This window comes from Pyxicephalus adspersus, chromosome 8, assembly GCF_032062135.1.
Source record: "Pyxicephalus adspersus chromosome 8, UCB_Pads_2.0, whole genome shotgun sequence".
NCBI classification, from domain to species: Eukaryota; Metazoa; Chordata; class Amphibia; order Anura; family Pyxicephalidae; genus Pyxicephalus; species Pyxicephalus adspersus.
This window is the reverse complement of record NC_092865.1, coordinates 42,133,881-42,147,341: the sequence shown is the minus strand read 5'-3', so window position 1 is coordinate 42,147,341 and position 13,461 is coordinate 42,133,881. Positions and strand designations below refer to the sequence as shown.

At 40.6% G+C, this 13,461-nt stretch overlaps 2 protein-coding genes across 2 annotated transcripts in view; one reads left to right on the top strand and one right to left on the bottom strand.

Annotated features, from left to right (window-relative positions):
* The window catches only part of ATRIP (ATR interacting protein), a 29,587-nt gene extending 16,748 nt beyond the window's left edge, over positions 1-12,839 (bottom strand). Inside the window, exons 1-5 of the mRNA XM_072420930.1 lie at positions 12,702-12,839; positions 10,780-11,165; positions 8,692-8,756; positions 6,943-7,113; positions 3,829-3,976 (exon numbers count right to left, since the gene is read on the bottom strand). Coding sequence (XP_072277031.1) covers positions 3,829-3,976; positions 6,943-7,113; positions 8,692-8,756; positions 10,780-11,146 — 751 coding nt within the window. The 5' untranslated portion in view covers positions 11,147-11,165; positions 12,702-12,839. The remainder of the gene's footprint in view (positions 1-3,828; positions 3,977-6,942; positions 7,114-8,691; positions 8,757-10,779; positions 11,166-12,701) is intronic.
* Positions 12,840-12,863: 24 nt separating this feature from the next.
* CENPM (centromere protein M) overlaps positions 12,864-13,461 on the top strand; it is a 10,042-nt gene continuing 9,444 nt past the window's right edge. Inside the window, exon 1 of the mRNA XM_072420202.1 lies at positions 12,864-13,039. Coding sequence (XP_072276303.1) covers positions 12,983-13,039 — 57 coding nt within the window. The 5' untranslated portion in view covers positions 12,864-12,982. The remainder of the gene's footprint in view (positions 13,040-13,461) is intronic.

The following is a 13,461-nucleotide window of genomic DNA, read 5'->3' as shown; positions in this document are numbered from 1 at the left end:
GGATACTGTCCCTTAATGTTAAGGGCTTAAATTCTAATACCAAAAGAAAACTAGCCCTTAAGGAAGTTAAACGTTGGCGGCCTCCAGAATATACCCAGTTTCCATTATGGCAAACTCTCCTCATAGGAAAAAGGCGGGAGTGGCAATCTTATTTAATGATCTTTTAATTTACCCTTAAAAAATCTTTGATTGATTCAGAGGGCAGATACCTTATTTTGCATGGTAAACATTGAGGCATACCGGTCACCCTCTGTAATTTGTATGTCCCAAATACGGCTCAAACTACCTATTTGTCCACAATCTTGACCCGCTTGGAAGAATTTGAACATACTTACCTTGTTGTGGGCGGTGATTTTAACTTGGTTTTCTCTCCTACATATGATCGTCTCCCCACACCGTTTTCCCCTCCACCCTCCTTAGTGGTTAATAGCTTTCGATTATTCTGACAACTTATTAGTCGCTCCTGTCTTTATGATTACTGGCGGATTCATCACCTGTTTGCTAAACAATTTTCATTTTATTCTGCTCCACATCATACCCACACCCGCCTGGATTACCTTTTCATAAACCTTCCATTGTTACGCAATGTTACCTCAGAGGTGTTTCCTCAGAGATCCATCCAATAACGTGGTTGGATCATGCCCCGATCACTCTAGATGTTGTTTTGTCCCAGTCTGTATCCAGACTTTGCCATTGGCGGCTCAATGATTTTCTTCTTAAAGAAGAGACCACCAAATTGAATATCTCACAAGTCTTACATACTTACTTTGAAGAAAATGTGGGATCAGTAGCACACACATCAACCTTGTGGGAAGCCCATAAAGCGGTCATCCGGGGTCATTGTATTGCAATAAGTACCCGCCTTAAACGTTCCCTTACTCTGCGGTCCTTGAAAGTTGCAGAACGTGAGCTCCTCAGTTCACCCTCTATTAGTCTCCTTCGCAAGGTGGCATCCCTCCGCTCCAAGCTGCGTGCTTTGGATTTGCGAAAAGTGAGCTGGATGATGACACGCACCCGCCAACTTTATTATTACAAAAGTAATAAAGCTGACACGTTACTGGCGCTCAAACTACGGAGCTTACAATATCTGGCATCCCCAGCAGCCATAAAAGATGAAATGGGCACTCCTTTGTACGATCCACCACGTATAGCTTCCCGATTTGAGACTTATTTCAGTCAACTCTACAAAATAGTACAACAGGCTCAGATCTCACAGGGAACCCCCATACAAGCTAAGATTGATGAATATCTGGCGGGTGTTCAGATGCCTAAAATTTCAGTAGAAACTTTGGAGCATCTTAATAGTTCTATTACTGGTGAGGAAATCACTAAAGTTATCCAGCAACTCCCATCAAATAAAGCCCCTGGCCCTGACGGTCTTTCGTATTTATACTTTAAAACATACCTTGCAGAGCTTCTTCCATACTAACGGAGCTTTTTAATGATTTTATGACGGATAAACCGATTCCCCCATCCATGCTAAACTCTTATATTACGGTGGTGCCCAAACCGGGCAAAGACCCCATGGATTGCTCTAATTATAGCCCGATTGCCCTGCTAAATTCTGACATGAAAATTTTTACAAAGATTTTTGCCAACCGCCTTTCCCGCATAATTCACGGGGATCAGACTTGTTTCATTCCCTTCTACCACACCAGTGACAATACCAGGAGGGTGATTGACAATATTGAGGTTTTGAATAAATGAAAAACTCCTTCTTTGATTCTTAGTTTGAACGCAGAAAAGGCTTTTGACAGGCTCAGCTGGCCTTTCAGGTTTTCCACCCTTCGGCGTATTGGGCTCACTGGGCGTTTTTACCAAGCGATTCGTTCCCTTTACTTGCTCCCTTCTGCCTCAGGGAAACTTCCCCTATGCTTCTTCCTCCTCCTTCCCCATTAAAAATGAAACCCGGCAAGGCTGTTCCGTCTCCCTCACTATTTGCCCTTTCTATTGAGCCCCTGGCTGCCCATATTCTTTCTAATCCGGATATACAGGGGGTGCAGATAGGGGGATGTCCATTTAAGATCTCGTTTTTTGCAGATGATATCCTCCTTACCTTGACAAATCCTTTTGTCACCCTTCCCAAGTTGTTGAAGGAGCTTCAATATTTTGGAGCAGTTTCTAGGTATAGGGTTAACTCCCAGAAGACTGAGACCCTTCTCCTATTTGTACCACCTTTGCTGCCCAAATATCTCCAGGAGACATAGCTTTTTATCTGGTGGAAAAAGTCCCTTCGATATTTGGGTGTACAGCTTAGTTCATAATACTCCCTATTATATGGAGAGAATTTCCCCCAATTGATTAGAGAACTTAAAACATCCCTCCAGAATTAGAAAAATCACCCCATATCCATGTTTGGCCGTATAGCATCAATAAAGATGATGCTGTTCCTGAAGCTACTTTATTTGTTTGAGACAATCCCAGTAGCTGTACCCTCCCGCATCCTGAAACGGCTCCAAATGGACTTTTTGAATTTCATTTGGGTCTATAAGAGACATCGAATGGCTCAGAAAGTTGTCTGTGCCCCTAGAGAGATTGGAGGTTTGGGAGCCCCAGATCTAAGTAAATACTACCTGGCGGCACACTTGCAGAACATGTCCTCTTGGACGTCTGTCTGCTCATAGTGTCTGGAGGGAGATTGAGGAACTCTGGATAGCTCCTTCTCACACTAATGTTATGTTGTGGAGTTCCTCTTTTCCCCTATTGTCTTTTGACCTTTTGGCCCCTATGATTTTTATCAGGCAGATCTGGAAGTCATGTTAAATTCAATCTAACTACTTCTGCATCGGGACTGACCTCAATTATTTTGATGCCGCAGATTCTCACTCGGGGTATGGCGGGACCCTGGAGGGAGAGAGCCATATTTCACCTCCGAAATATACTGCACCCGGTAGATCGCAGACTGTTATCCTTTTCGGAACTTAAAGAAAAATACAAGCTAACTCAGGCTTCTTTTTATGTGTATCTTCAGATACGTCATTATGTGCATTCACCATGTCTCTCTTCCAGGTTCCCTGATCCTACCCCATTTGAGAGGTTATGTGGTGCTGGCCCTTACTCCAAAGGCATGATTTTCTCTATTTACAAGTTGCTACATGATGAACAGCATAAACATACCGATAAATTTTCATATAAGCTGATGTGGGAAAGGATATTGGGAAGAGATCTGGGTCGTAAGACTTTGGGAAGCAGACCACAAAAAATCCATTTGCACAAATATGCACTTATACAAAATTATATTCCGCTGGTACCATACCCCAGCGGTCCTCCACAGGCTCTTCCCGGTAACTGACCCCACTTGTTGGCGATGTTGCATGAATAGGGGAACATTGGAGCATATTTTCTGGCAATGTCCCTCTATTCAGAAATATTGGCTTAATATTCAGTTGCTTCCCATTTGCATATACAACTAGACATGTCTACACATCTATTGGGCTTACCAATATCTGGAATGCCTAGGGGCCTCTCTAAGTTGCTCACACATATTCTGGAAATCTACCTCTCCACCTTCAATGGATGACCTTTATAGCCGGATTCAAGATATCCATCCTATGGAATTCCTTACAGCACTACTTAGAAACAGAGTACAAAAGTTTGAATGTATATGGTAGGCTTGGGATACTCAATATTCACTTAAGATGACCTGAGTCTTTATTCTTCCTCATTGAATCTCCTTTCCTCCTTCTTCTTTGTTCCCCCCCCCCCCCCCCCCCCCTGCAAACCGCAGAAAGCTTCCTACTAATATTTACTCACATAATTAAAAATAGAAGGAAAGAGGCAATTGGCACTGTAAATAAAATATATTTTAAAAATTATGATTACCTTATTTTGAGTTACTGCCAACGTACTGCATAATATTTATGACCACATACCTAATTTGAATCACAGCAGGCTTTCGCTCACAGCTCTGTAGTTTGGATTTCAGTTCATTCATCTCTGCATCTTTAAACTGCAGTTCTGACTGCAAAGACTGAACCTACAACAAAACGATACACTGTTATGCCTAAAAGCCACTATTAATGTGATCTCTATGTCGAGGTTATCCCACCTCAGCCCCTAAGGGCCACACACAGGCTAAAATTTTCATATTAAAATTCTTCTGACTGTAAAGCATACAGGGAAAGTCCTGCTCTTAATGCATAAAATACATTTAACTGCTGCTAATTAACTATGACCAATTAGCAAAATTCCAAATCTAAAATAACAAGTATTGTAATTAAGTAAAAGTCATATACCAGTGTCCTCCTAGAATTTTTGTTAAGCCAAGTGGGGGAGCCATGGAAATCCAATAAACCCCGTTTTGTGTCAGCTTTCTACTGCCCCCTAAGCATGTTCCAACTATCCAATACCCAAACTACATCCAATTTTTCCACTGTCTTTGTGGTATGTCTCAACTGTTCAATGTAATTTGTGTGACCCATTTTCTTTGCATCCCATGGTTAGCAAAGTGTGTAGTCACAGAGGGAGAGGCGGCAGAGGGATACCAAGAGAATAGAGCGGAAGCAGCCGGGACACACAAGGCAGGAACAGAGTACAGTATCACTAGTGGTAAGTCCTGTTTTTTTTTTTTAAACCAAATGCTGTAATGTATGTAATGTGTGTTCACATATGTGGACATGTTCTGTATTGTGTGGGGGCACTACAAATACTATATATGTGAGGGCAATATATTATGTGGGGAATGCATTCCCAACATACCATATTATGTGGGGGCATGATATTGCGTGGGGGCACAATTTTTTTTTCTGAGGGGCAATCAAAAGTTTTGCTGGAGGGCTTGGCGATTTCTATGGTAGTTACGCCTCTGGTAACGGTCATCGTTTTTGTTGCCACCCGTCTCATTTTTGTACATGAAAAAATATAGATTTTTGTACATGAGAAAAATAAGACATCCCCTGAAAATATTTTCAGAGGTAAAATCAATACAGGACCCTGTCTTAATTTCAGGGAAACACTTGCGCCCAAGAGTGGTAATAGGTAATAACTACTAGGCTTTTTGTGCAATTTCTAAGTGGCTGCAAAAGCCTGGCAGAGTGATGATCCCCCACTAGTTTTTCTTTTGATCAAAAGCACATTATAAAAAACCTTTTTTAGAAAAGGCTTGTCTAGAAGTAACAAGTTTATAGAGATGGCCTGGATGGCAATCTGCTCATAAACAGTGCATGTAGCATACGAAAAAACATGCAGCAATGCAACTTTCTACTAAAAAACTGAACTATTTGTTCTAATGCTAACTATTGTTTGCAAGAGGTTTTAAGTAGTAAATATGATTGAAACTGCTTGCAAAACCCACTGTGATCTGTGGCATATACAGTTAGGTCCATAAATATTTGGACAGAGACAACTTTTTCTAATTTTGGTTCTGTATATTACCACAAATAATTTTAAATGAAACAACTCAATTTTAAATGAAACACTGCACACTATCAGCTTTATTTCAGTGGGTTGAACAAAAACATTGCATAAAAATGTGAGGAACTAAAGCCTTTTTTACACAATCACTTCATTTCAGGGGCTCAAAAGTAATTGGACAAATTAAATATCTGAAAATAAAATGTTCATTTTTAATATTTGGTTGAAAACCCTTTGCTGGCAATGACAGCCTGTAGTCTGGAACTCATGGACATCACCAGATGCTGAGTTTCCACCTTTTTAATGCTCTGCCAGGATTTTACTGCAGTGGCTTTCAGTTGTTGTTTGTTTGTGGGCCTTTCTGTCTAAAGTTTCAACAAGTGAAATGCATGCTCAATTGGGTTCAAATCAGGTGACCGACTTGGCCATTCAAGAATATTCCACTTCTTTGCCTTAATAAACTCCTGTACCTTGTCCATTTGTACATTGTATTATGAAATGCCTCCCAATCAATGTGACAGCATTTAGCTGGATTTGAGCAGACAGTATGTCTCTGAACACCTCAGAATTCATTCGGCCGCTTCTGTCCTGCGTCACATCATGGATAAACACTAGTGTCCCAGTGCCACTGGCAGCCATGCACAGCCAGCCATGTTTTACAGATGATGTGGTATGCTTTGGATCATGAGCTGTTCCATGCATTCTCCATACTTTTTTCTTGCCATGATTCTGGTAAAGGTTGATCTTGGTTTCATCTGTCCAAAGAATGTTTTTCCAGAACTGTGCTGGCTCTTTTAGATGTTAGGTCCAATCTGGCCTTTCTTTTCTTGAGGTTTATGCAGTGCTCCCCCTGTATTTACTTTCATGCAGTCTTCTCTTTATGGTAGACTTGGATATCGATACGCCTACTTCCTGGAGAGTGTTGTTCATTTGGTTGGCTGTTGTGAAGGGGTTTCTCTTCACCATGGAAATGATTCTGTGGTCATCCTCCACTGTTGTCTTCCATGGACGTCCAGGTCTTTTGGTGTTGCCGAGTTCACCAGTGCTTTGTTTCTTTCTCATGATGTACCAAACTGTAAATTTTGCCACTCCTAATATTGTAGCAATTTCTCGAATGGGTTTTTTTCTGTTTTTGCAGCTTAAGGATGGCGTGTTTCACCTGCATGGAGAGCTCCTTTGACTGCATGTTGTCTGTTCACAGCAAAATCTTCCACATACAAGCACCCCCCCCCCCCTCAAATCAACTCCAGGCTTTTTATCTGCTTAATTGATATTACCAGCCCATGAAATAGCCTTTGAGTCAATTGTCCAATTACTCTGGAGCCTCTGAAATGAAGTGATTGTGTAAAAAAAAGGCTTTAGTTCCTCACATTTTATGCAATCTTTTTGTTCCATCCACTGAATTAAAGCTGAAAGTCTGCAGTTCAACTGCATCGGAGTCGCTTCATTTAAAATTAATTGTGGTAATGTACAGAACCAAAATGGTCTCTGTCCAAATATTTATGGACCTAACTGTATACACTATTTAAAGGCACTGCAACTTGCAAAAAAAATGTTTATAACCCCAAACACATTCCTAGACAAACATACTTTCTTAAGAAGTTCCTTCTCTTTCTCAATTTGTAGCAGAGACTTCTCATTTTCCAGTTGTACGTGTGCAATCTTTTGCTGTTCCAAATTAGACTCTGTTTGACGAAGAGCATCTCGCAAAACTTTAATTTCACCATTCTTGACCAATATTTCATCTTGAAGAGCTGTAAGCTGAAAATGTAAAGGTATCAATGAATAAGCCTTGTGGTAAACAATTTAAAGTGAAAGATATATTTCTGCTTGTTAAAATTATTAAAAATATTTAAACTGATAAAGGCCAACCAAAGGCAAAAACTACTTAAAGCGGATCTATCACCAAAATTATATATAGAAGAGGAAAAAAAAGGGAAGCCATGGCAGCAAAGTCTGAATGGGAATGCGGAGCCTGCTGGGAAACCTACATCACATATCCCAGGCGTGGCCAATTTCTTCCGTCTCCTCTCGTCTGGCTACGTCACTTGATCTCACACTACGCAGGTGTGAGATCGGATGACGTAGCTTTCATGCAATGGGAAAAATAAAACGCGTATGCAGTGATATTGTCACTTTTTTTCTCCCCCATTTACAGCAGGCTGCCACCCAATCTCGTGCCTGCGCAATTGGAGATCGTGTGAAGTAGCCAGAAGGAGGAAGAAGAAGATAGCGGCGCCCAGCCAGGATGGTGTGAAACCACAGTCTCTGTGGAAGTAAAGGTAAGTGTGATTTTTTTATTTTAAGTTTAGTCCCACTTTAAGCTTTGTGTGGATAACAATGGGCTAATTCACTTGCCACTTTTTATTATTCATGAGCAGTGTCCTCCCAAGCTTCATTTAGCTGGGTGCACCACTTTTTTATGTGATACAGCACAGTGTTGAATCCAGAATTTTTTTAAGTAAGAAATTGTAGGGGGGTGGCAGCTCCTGTATTGTGACCCACCTCCGCAGTAACCACCCAAAAACAGCCGGAGGTTACTGAAGAGTCCCAGGTGATGTGCCCGGCTAAAAAAGGCAGGGGAAAACACCGCATCATTACAGAAACTAATACCGTATATGATCTACAAAGCTTATAAACAATTCACCAGTGAATAATCAAAAACAAAAAAAAAAAGCCAGCCAGTTATTTCCAGTTGGTTGCTGCCATCTTCCATTGTGCCTAGCATAGTAAATGTAAAACCAGGCTGTATAGTATATTGCAGCACATTTAAAACCACATCCGTCTTTCCTGTGTCAGTCACACGTCACTGATAGGGTTGTGCTGTAAGCAGGATTTAATAGACAAACACAAAGCTGGCAGCAAAACAGCTTTCAAGTATTTTACCTGAGTATTTATCCTTTTATCTACTGTCCAATTTTAAACTGTATGTTGAACAACAGAATAGATGTTATTTAATATGAAGGAAGCAAATGTGTGTGGGAGCAAAGCTTGGTTAACCGGGACAATTCTATGCTATAAAAATGTCAGTATGGTAGAAAAGTTACCACAACCTCTGCAAAAATGGAGGCAACCTCTTCCCTTTTCCCTTTGTGGTAAAACTAGTTACATAGATCTTATCGCTGAAAATATTTAAGAATTTGGGGTTTGTGTACACAGACATTAGTTTGTATCAGAACCACATAAATGTGACCTACAACTGCACTGGAAATTTTTAAAGCCCCTATAAGGGACCAATTTGAAAACAAGCTATTTGAAAACAGTTACAAATGCAAGTTGCATGCACGTGAAAGCATTCTACATTTGCTCATTTAGAAGTAAAAATGAACGTAAACTAACCTTTTGCTTCAAATCCTCAAGCGGAGATTGCAAAGCCTTCAGGTCACAGGACTTAGCACCAGAATCTAGTAAAGGAACAGGACAGTATTAAACATTACATAAACATGTGGTAGACAGTCAAATGATGCAAAGTACACTGGTATAAAAATTAATCATTCAGAGACAATTACTTTTTACCAGAAGTTAAATTGTTTATTGTTATTTTTTGGGAACAAAAATTTACTCCAGTCTTACAAAATAAATTACAATTTTACATGGCAGGTAACTGTTTTCAAACACAAAAGCCTTGATATATTAATGGACCAGTATTGTTTACTGAACCACATGTGGACTTGAAGCCTTTTTCTATGCCACTGTAACAGCACAGTCTAGATATTGGACTCGTGTGCTAAGCTGAAGTGTGCCCAGACACCGGCATACAGGAGCCTGTATTCACTTTATATCAATTGTTGTGATTAGAATTATCCTGGGGTATTAACAGCTTGTCCTTATGACTTAGTATTTAGTGCTCTAAGATAAGCACAATACCCTACAAAATATTTCTGTGTGGTTTTTTGAATTCATATAAAAAAGTACACAAACCACATTTCACCCACCATGCTGTATACTAAAGTTAATGAGGACAGACAGTGAAAAGATGCATAGAAGAGTGCCACAGTATAGGTTCCATTTTTGTACCCTCTGTATGAATACATTTGCCAACTAATCCTGCCAAGAGTCTTGTCTGGGAGCCATTTTTTCTATAGGCTGACAGAGTTACATTGCAATGGCTATCAGAATTTTCTAGGTAATGTTCATTTTACAAGACTGGACTACAAGAGTGCCAACATAATCAACACTTCCGAGTTCTTAGGAAAGTGTGCATGTGTTCAACTTATGATACACAAGGAAAAAAAATGTTCTAAATGTTATTATTTTTGTCTAATAAATGACCTAATTTTTGTCTAATAAGATGATCTATCCCAGGAAAACTATGCAAAAAAAAAAAGTTTTCTGGCTTTCAGTCACTGACTGCTAGAACAAGCATGTACTAAGAAAGAAGAAAAACCTTCTGCTCAGCATTTTTGTTTAAAGTATATGAAAATATTATCTCATCAGCAAAACAGTCTACGAGCATTTTAAGCAGGGGAAGCCAGGCATTACCATTCATCCTCTACACTTGGATGTTTTATTTGTAAACTCCTTGTAGATGGCAAAGTTATGTATATGTATATATATGTATATATAATGTATATGACAATTTAGAATGAGTGTAGCAAGCCGGGATCATATGGGTTTTAACAAGTAGTAACAATTGGTACCAAAAGCATAGTTGTGTGCCAAAACCTCTATTGTCCAATAGTTGGACTGTACAGTAGACATGAATAAGAGAAAGAAGAAGAAAATGTTTTTTTTAAGGCACAGATATATAGGTAATGTAAAAAAACTGTAATAACTTTATTAGAATACAAATATGGGATATTTTAAATCATACATTGGGTAAATCAATGTATAAAGAGTATAAGTTATAAGACCACTGTACTTTCTATTTGAATAATTAATTACATTTATTAAATGTGTGGTAATAAAAAGGGATACCATCAGCGTTCTCTCCACCACCTTTTATCCGGGTGCTCCAGCTGTCATTAGGCAACCAATTAGGGTGGGAGCTCTGCCTCCTGTCAGCACACCGTCACTAGCTGCAGAGCAGTGTAAGGAGGGCCGCCTGCCCTCCCACTGCCTGCGCTCCTGCCATCTGCGGCCCCCAACTCACTGGACCAAGGCTTGGGGACCTCTTCATTATTACACCACTGAAAGTCATTGCACTTTTACAAAACATGGAACAGTAGGAAGACACATGAAAAGAGCACTGGACAGTTCAGGAATAAAAGGTAGAATGGGACATAAAAGCTGACAAAAGTATAGGGGTTACTGGACAACTAAGATTTAAAGAACTGGGAGGACTAAATTTATTGTGTGGTGCCCCACCCACATTCTGACCACCCAGCTACAGCTTACACCTATCTGGATGCAAAAATTTCTTTACCGTGTTCATGACACTGCAACATAGTCAACTATTTTTATTTGTAAAAGGTAATAAGAACATACTTGGGACAACTCTTTCTTGTCTTGTCGGTGCCGATTTATGTGGCTTTGAAAAAGAAGAGGGCCGGTTGCCTTGATATCCATTAGAACGGGGATTTACAGAGCTGCTGTCCTGTGTGTAGGCCTGTGAGGCCAAAATATCAATTTCTTCCAAATCATCGGCTGTAAAGTCCTCATTGTCACCAAAAACATCATCCATGACTTTGCTTTTTAAAACATTTGCTGGTCGATGGCGTTTTAAAGGAGGACAGCTGTCTTGAGGGTAGACTTGCTGGACTGTTGCAAAGGAGGAGTTAGCATTAACACAACTTGTACCATAAACCATTGAAATGTTCCTTTTTTTGGTAGCAAACAGGGGGTTTGCTGTCATAGCTTGCAAGTCTGATCCCCTGCAAAATTAAAATATCACATGTCAGGCTAGGCAGAATAGGTAGGGGTGTAAAAGTGGAAAATGTTCGTCCTTAGATAAATATGGAGGTCCTGAAGACTATTAGTCCCAAGCCACATAACCTGCAGTCATGAGTTTGATGCACTAGGCTGCCGACATCAGCAGAATCCTCTCTCTTGATACTTCTAGGAAAAGCATATATTGTTATTTCTAGCCCAAGTGACCTGGAAATCCTCAAGATCTAACATTTTTTTATTTTATTTTGTCCATTCCCTTGTATCATTAAGCAACCAATGTGATTTCTAAGTTACAAAGACACAGCTGGCTGCCTGCCATCATTGCTCCCTGGTCCTTGAAGACAAAAACAATTAGTTCATTCTTTGGATGCTAAAAGTATTCACTGGGCTGCAAAGCCTTGCAACCAATGGTACCACATGTACTATGTATTGGGGTGTAAATGAAAATGATTTCTCTGGATCTGCCTTACTATACCCTATGGCAGTGCACAACAAAATTCACACATGGCCACATAGATGTGAAATGAGAAAAAGGTATAAATATCAAAATATAACAGAAATTAGAACACTTCATTTATCTAACAAAAAAACTAAAATAAAAAAGAAACATAACAATAAAAATGACAATGCAGACATCTGGCACAGTTCCAGGGAGCAGGCAGCAGGGACGTCTCAGCGTGTATTTAGTGTACCAAGCAAGACCTAATGCCTGTTTCTGCAGAACAGCGCCATCAAAACATTAGTGGCCAAACAGTGTAATGCAGTCCTGTATTGAAAATGAGATCTGAAATTCAGATCTGAAACGGATTATGGATGGCCGGAATTTTGATTGTCAACTTGTATTATAGAGACCCAAAAGAAACCTACAGGTTATATATAAATATTATTACAATGTTTTTATATAGAGCCGACATATTACACAACGCTGTACAAAGTCCATAGCCATGTCACTAGCTGTCCCTCACAATCTAATGTCCCTATTATAGTCATTTGTCTTTACACAGTGTAAGGGCAATATGTGGGGAAGCCAAATAAAATAACTGCAATGTTGGAGGAAAGCAGAGTACCCGGAGGTAACCCACACAAACATGAGGAGAACATACAAACTCCATGCAGATAGTGTCCTGGCCGAGATTCCAACCTGGGAGCCAGCGCTGCAAAGGTCAGAGTGCTAACCACTGCGCCACCATACTGCCTGATAGCCAGCATTCTGGTACTGAGAACCCCCAGCACACACTAATCACTCCTGTAATTATTTATGGATTCCATTGTTATATGTTTAGGATGTAACCCCCTGAGGTCTAATAAGACCTCCTAAACACAATGACACTTTACCACTATTGTAAAAATACCTTACATATGTCTCATTGTACATTATACTTCAAGCAGGACTTTCAGATGATTGTCTGCTCTGTAACAAGTGATTGTGGAACTGTGACATGTATTATGCTCTCCTCAGTTTACATTGCTAAGCAGTTTAGCTATCTAAGGAGAAAGCGGGGTTTGGCTCTACACACTACCTGGCCGGCCAGCCGTGCTCTCACAATGCACCGGGCCCTTCCGCCTTCCTCTCCCAGGATGAAGTCATGTTTTGGCGGCTTCTCGTTCATCAGCAGCCGTGAGGGAGTCCGGAAGACAGTCAGCCAATCAGAAACAAGCTCGTGCGGAGAACCTCTTCCTGCACAGCGCGGGGACGCGCACGTTCTTTCTGCACAACGCGGGACGCGCACGTCATTCCTACTTTAAAAATATATGGCGCGTTTGTGTTCAATGTGATAAACGAGTCCCGGTGTTTGTGGCCATGGCTACTCTCCGGCCATTCGAGAAAATGCCAATAGTTAACGTTGCCGCTGTTCTGGTAAGTTGCTTTATACGTCGTGCTTGTAAAAGACTGATTACCAGTATTCTCCTGGCTGTGTGTTTGCTGACATTGATGGTGAGGTTGTAGTGCAGGTAATGATTCCTTGGGTGACATGCCACAAGCAGCTGACGCATGTTACATCAAAGACAAAGACAATTTTATTGTGTCTGGGGGAATATAAGTGCATGACAGTACACAATACAGAGCATATTATATAGAGAGCCAGCCAATTGGGTAAGCTGGCTCCTCAGGCCTGTCATTTTGTTCAGCCAATCGGGTTAAGCTGGCTCCTCGGGCCTGTCATTTTGTTCAGCCAATCGGGTTAAGCTGGCTCCTCGGGCCTGTCATTTCGTTCAGCCAATCGGGTTAAGCTGGCTCCTCGGGCCTGCCATTTCGTTCAGCCAATCGGGTTAAGCTGG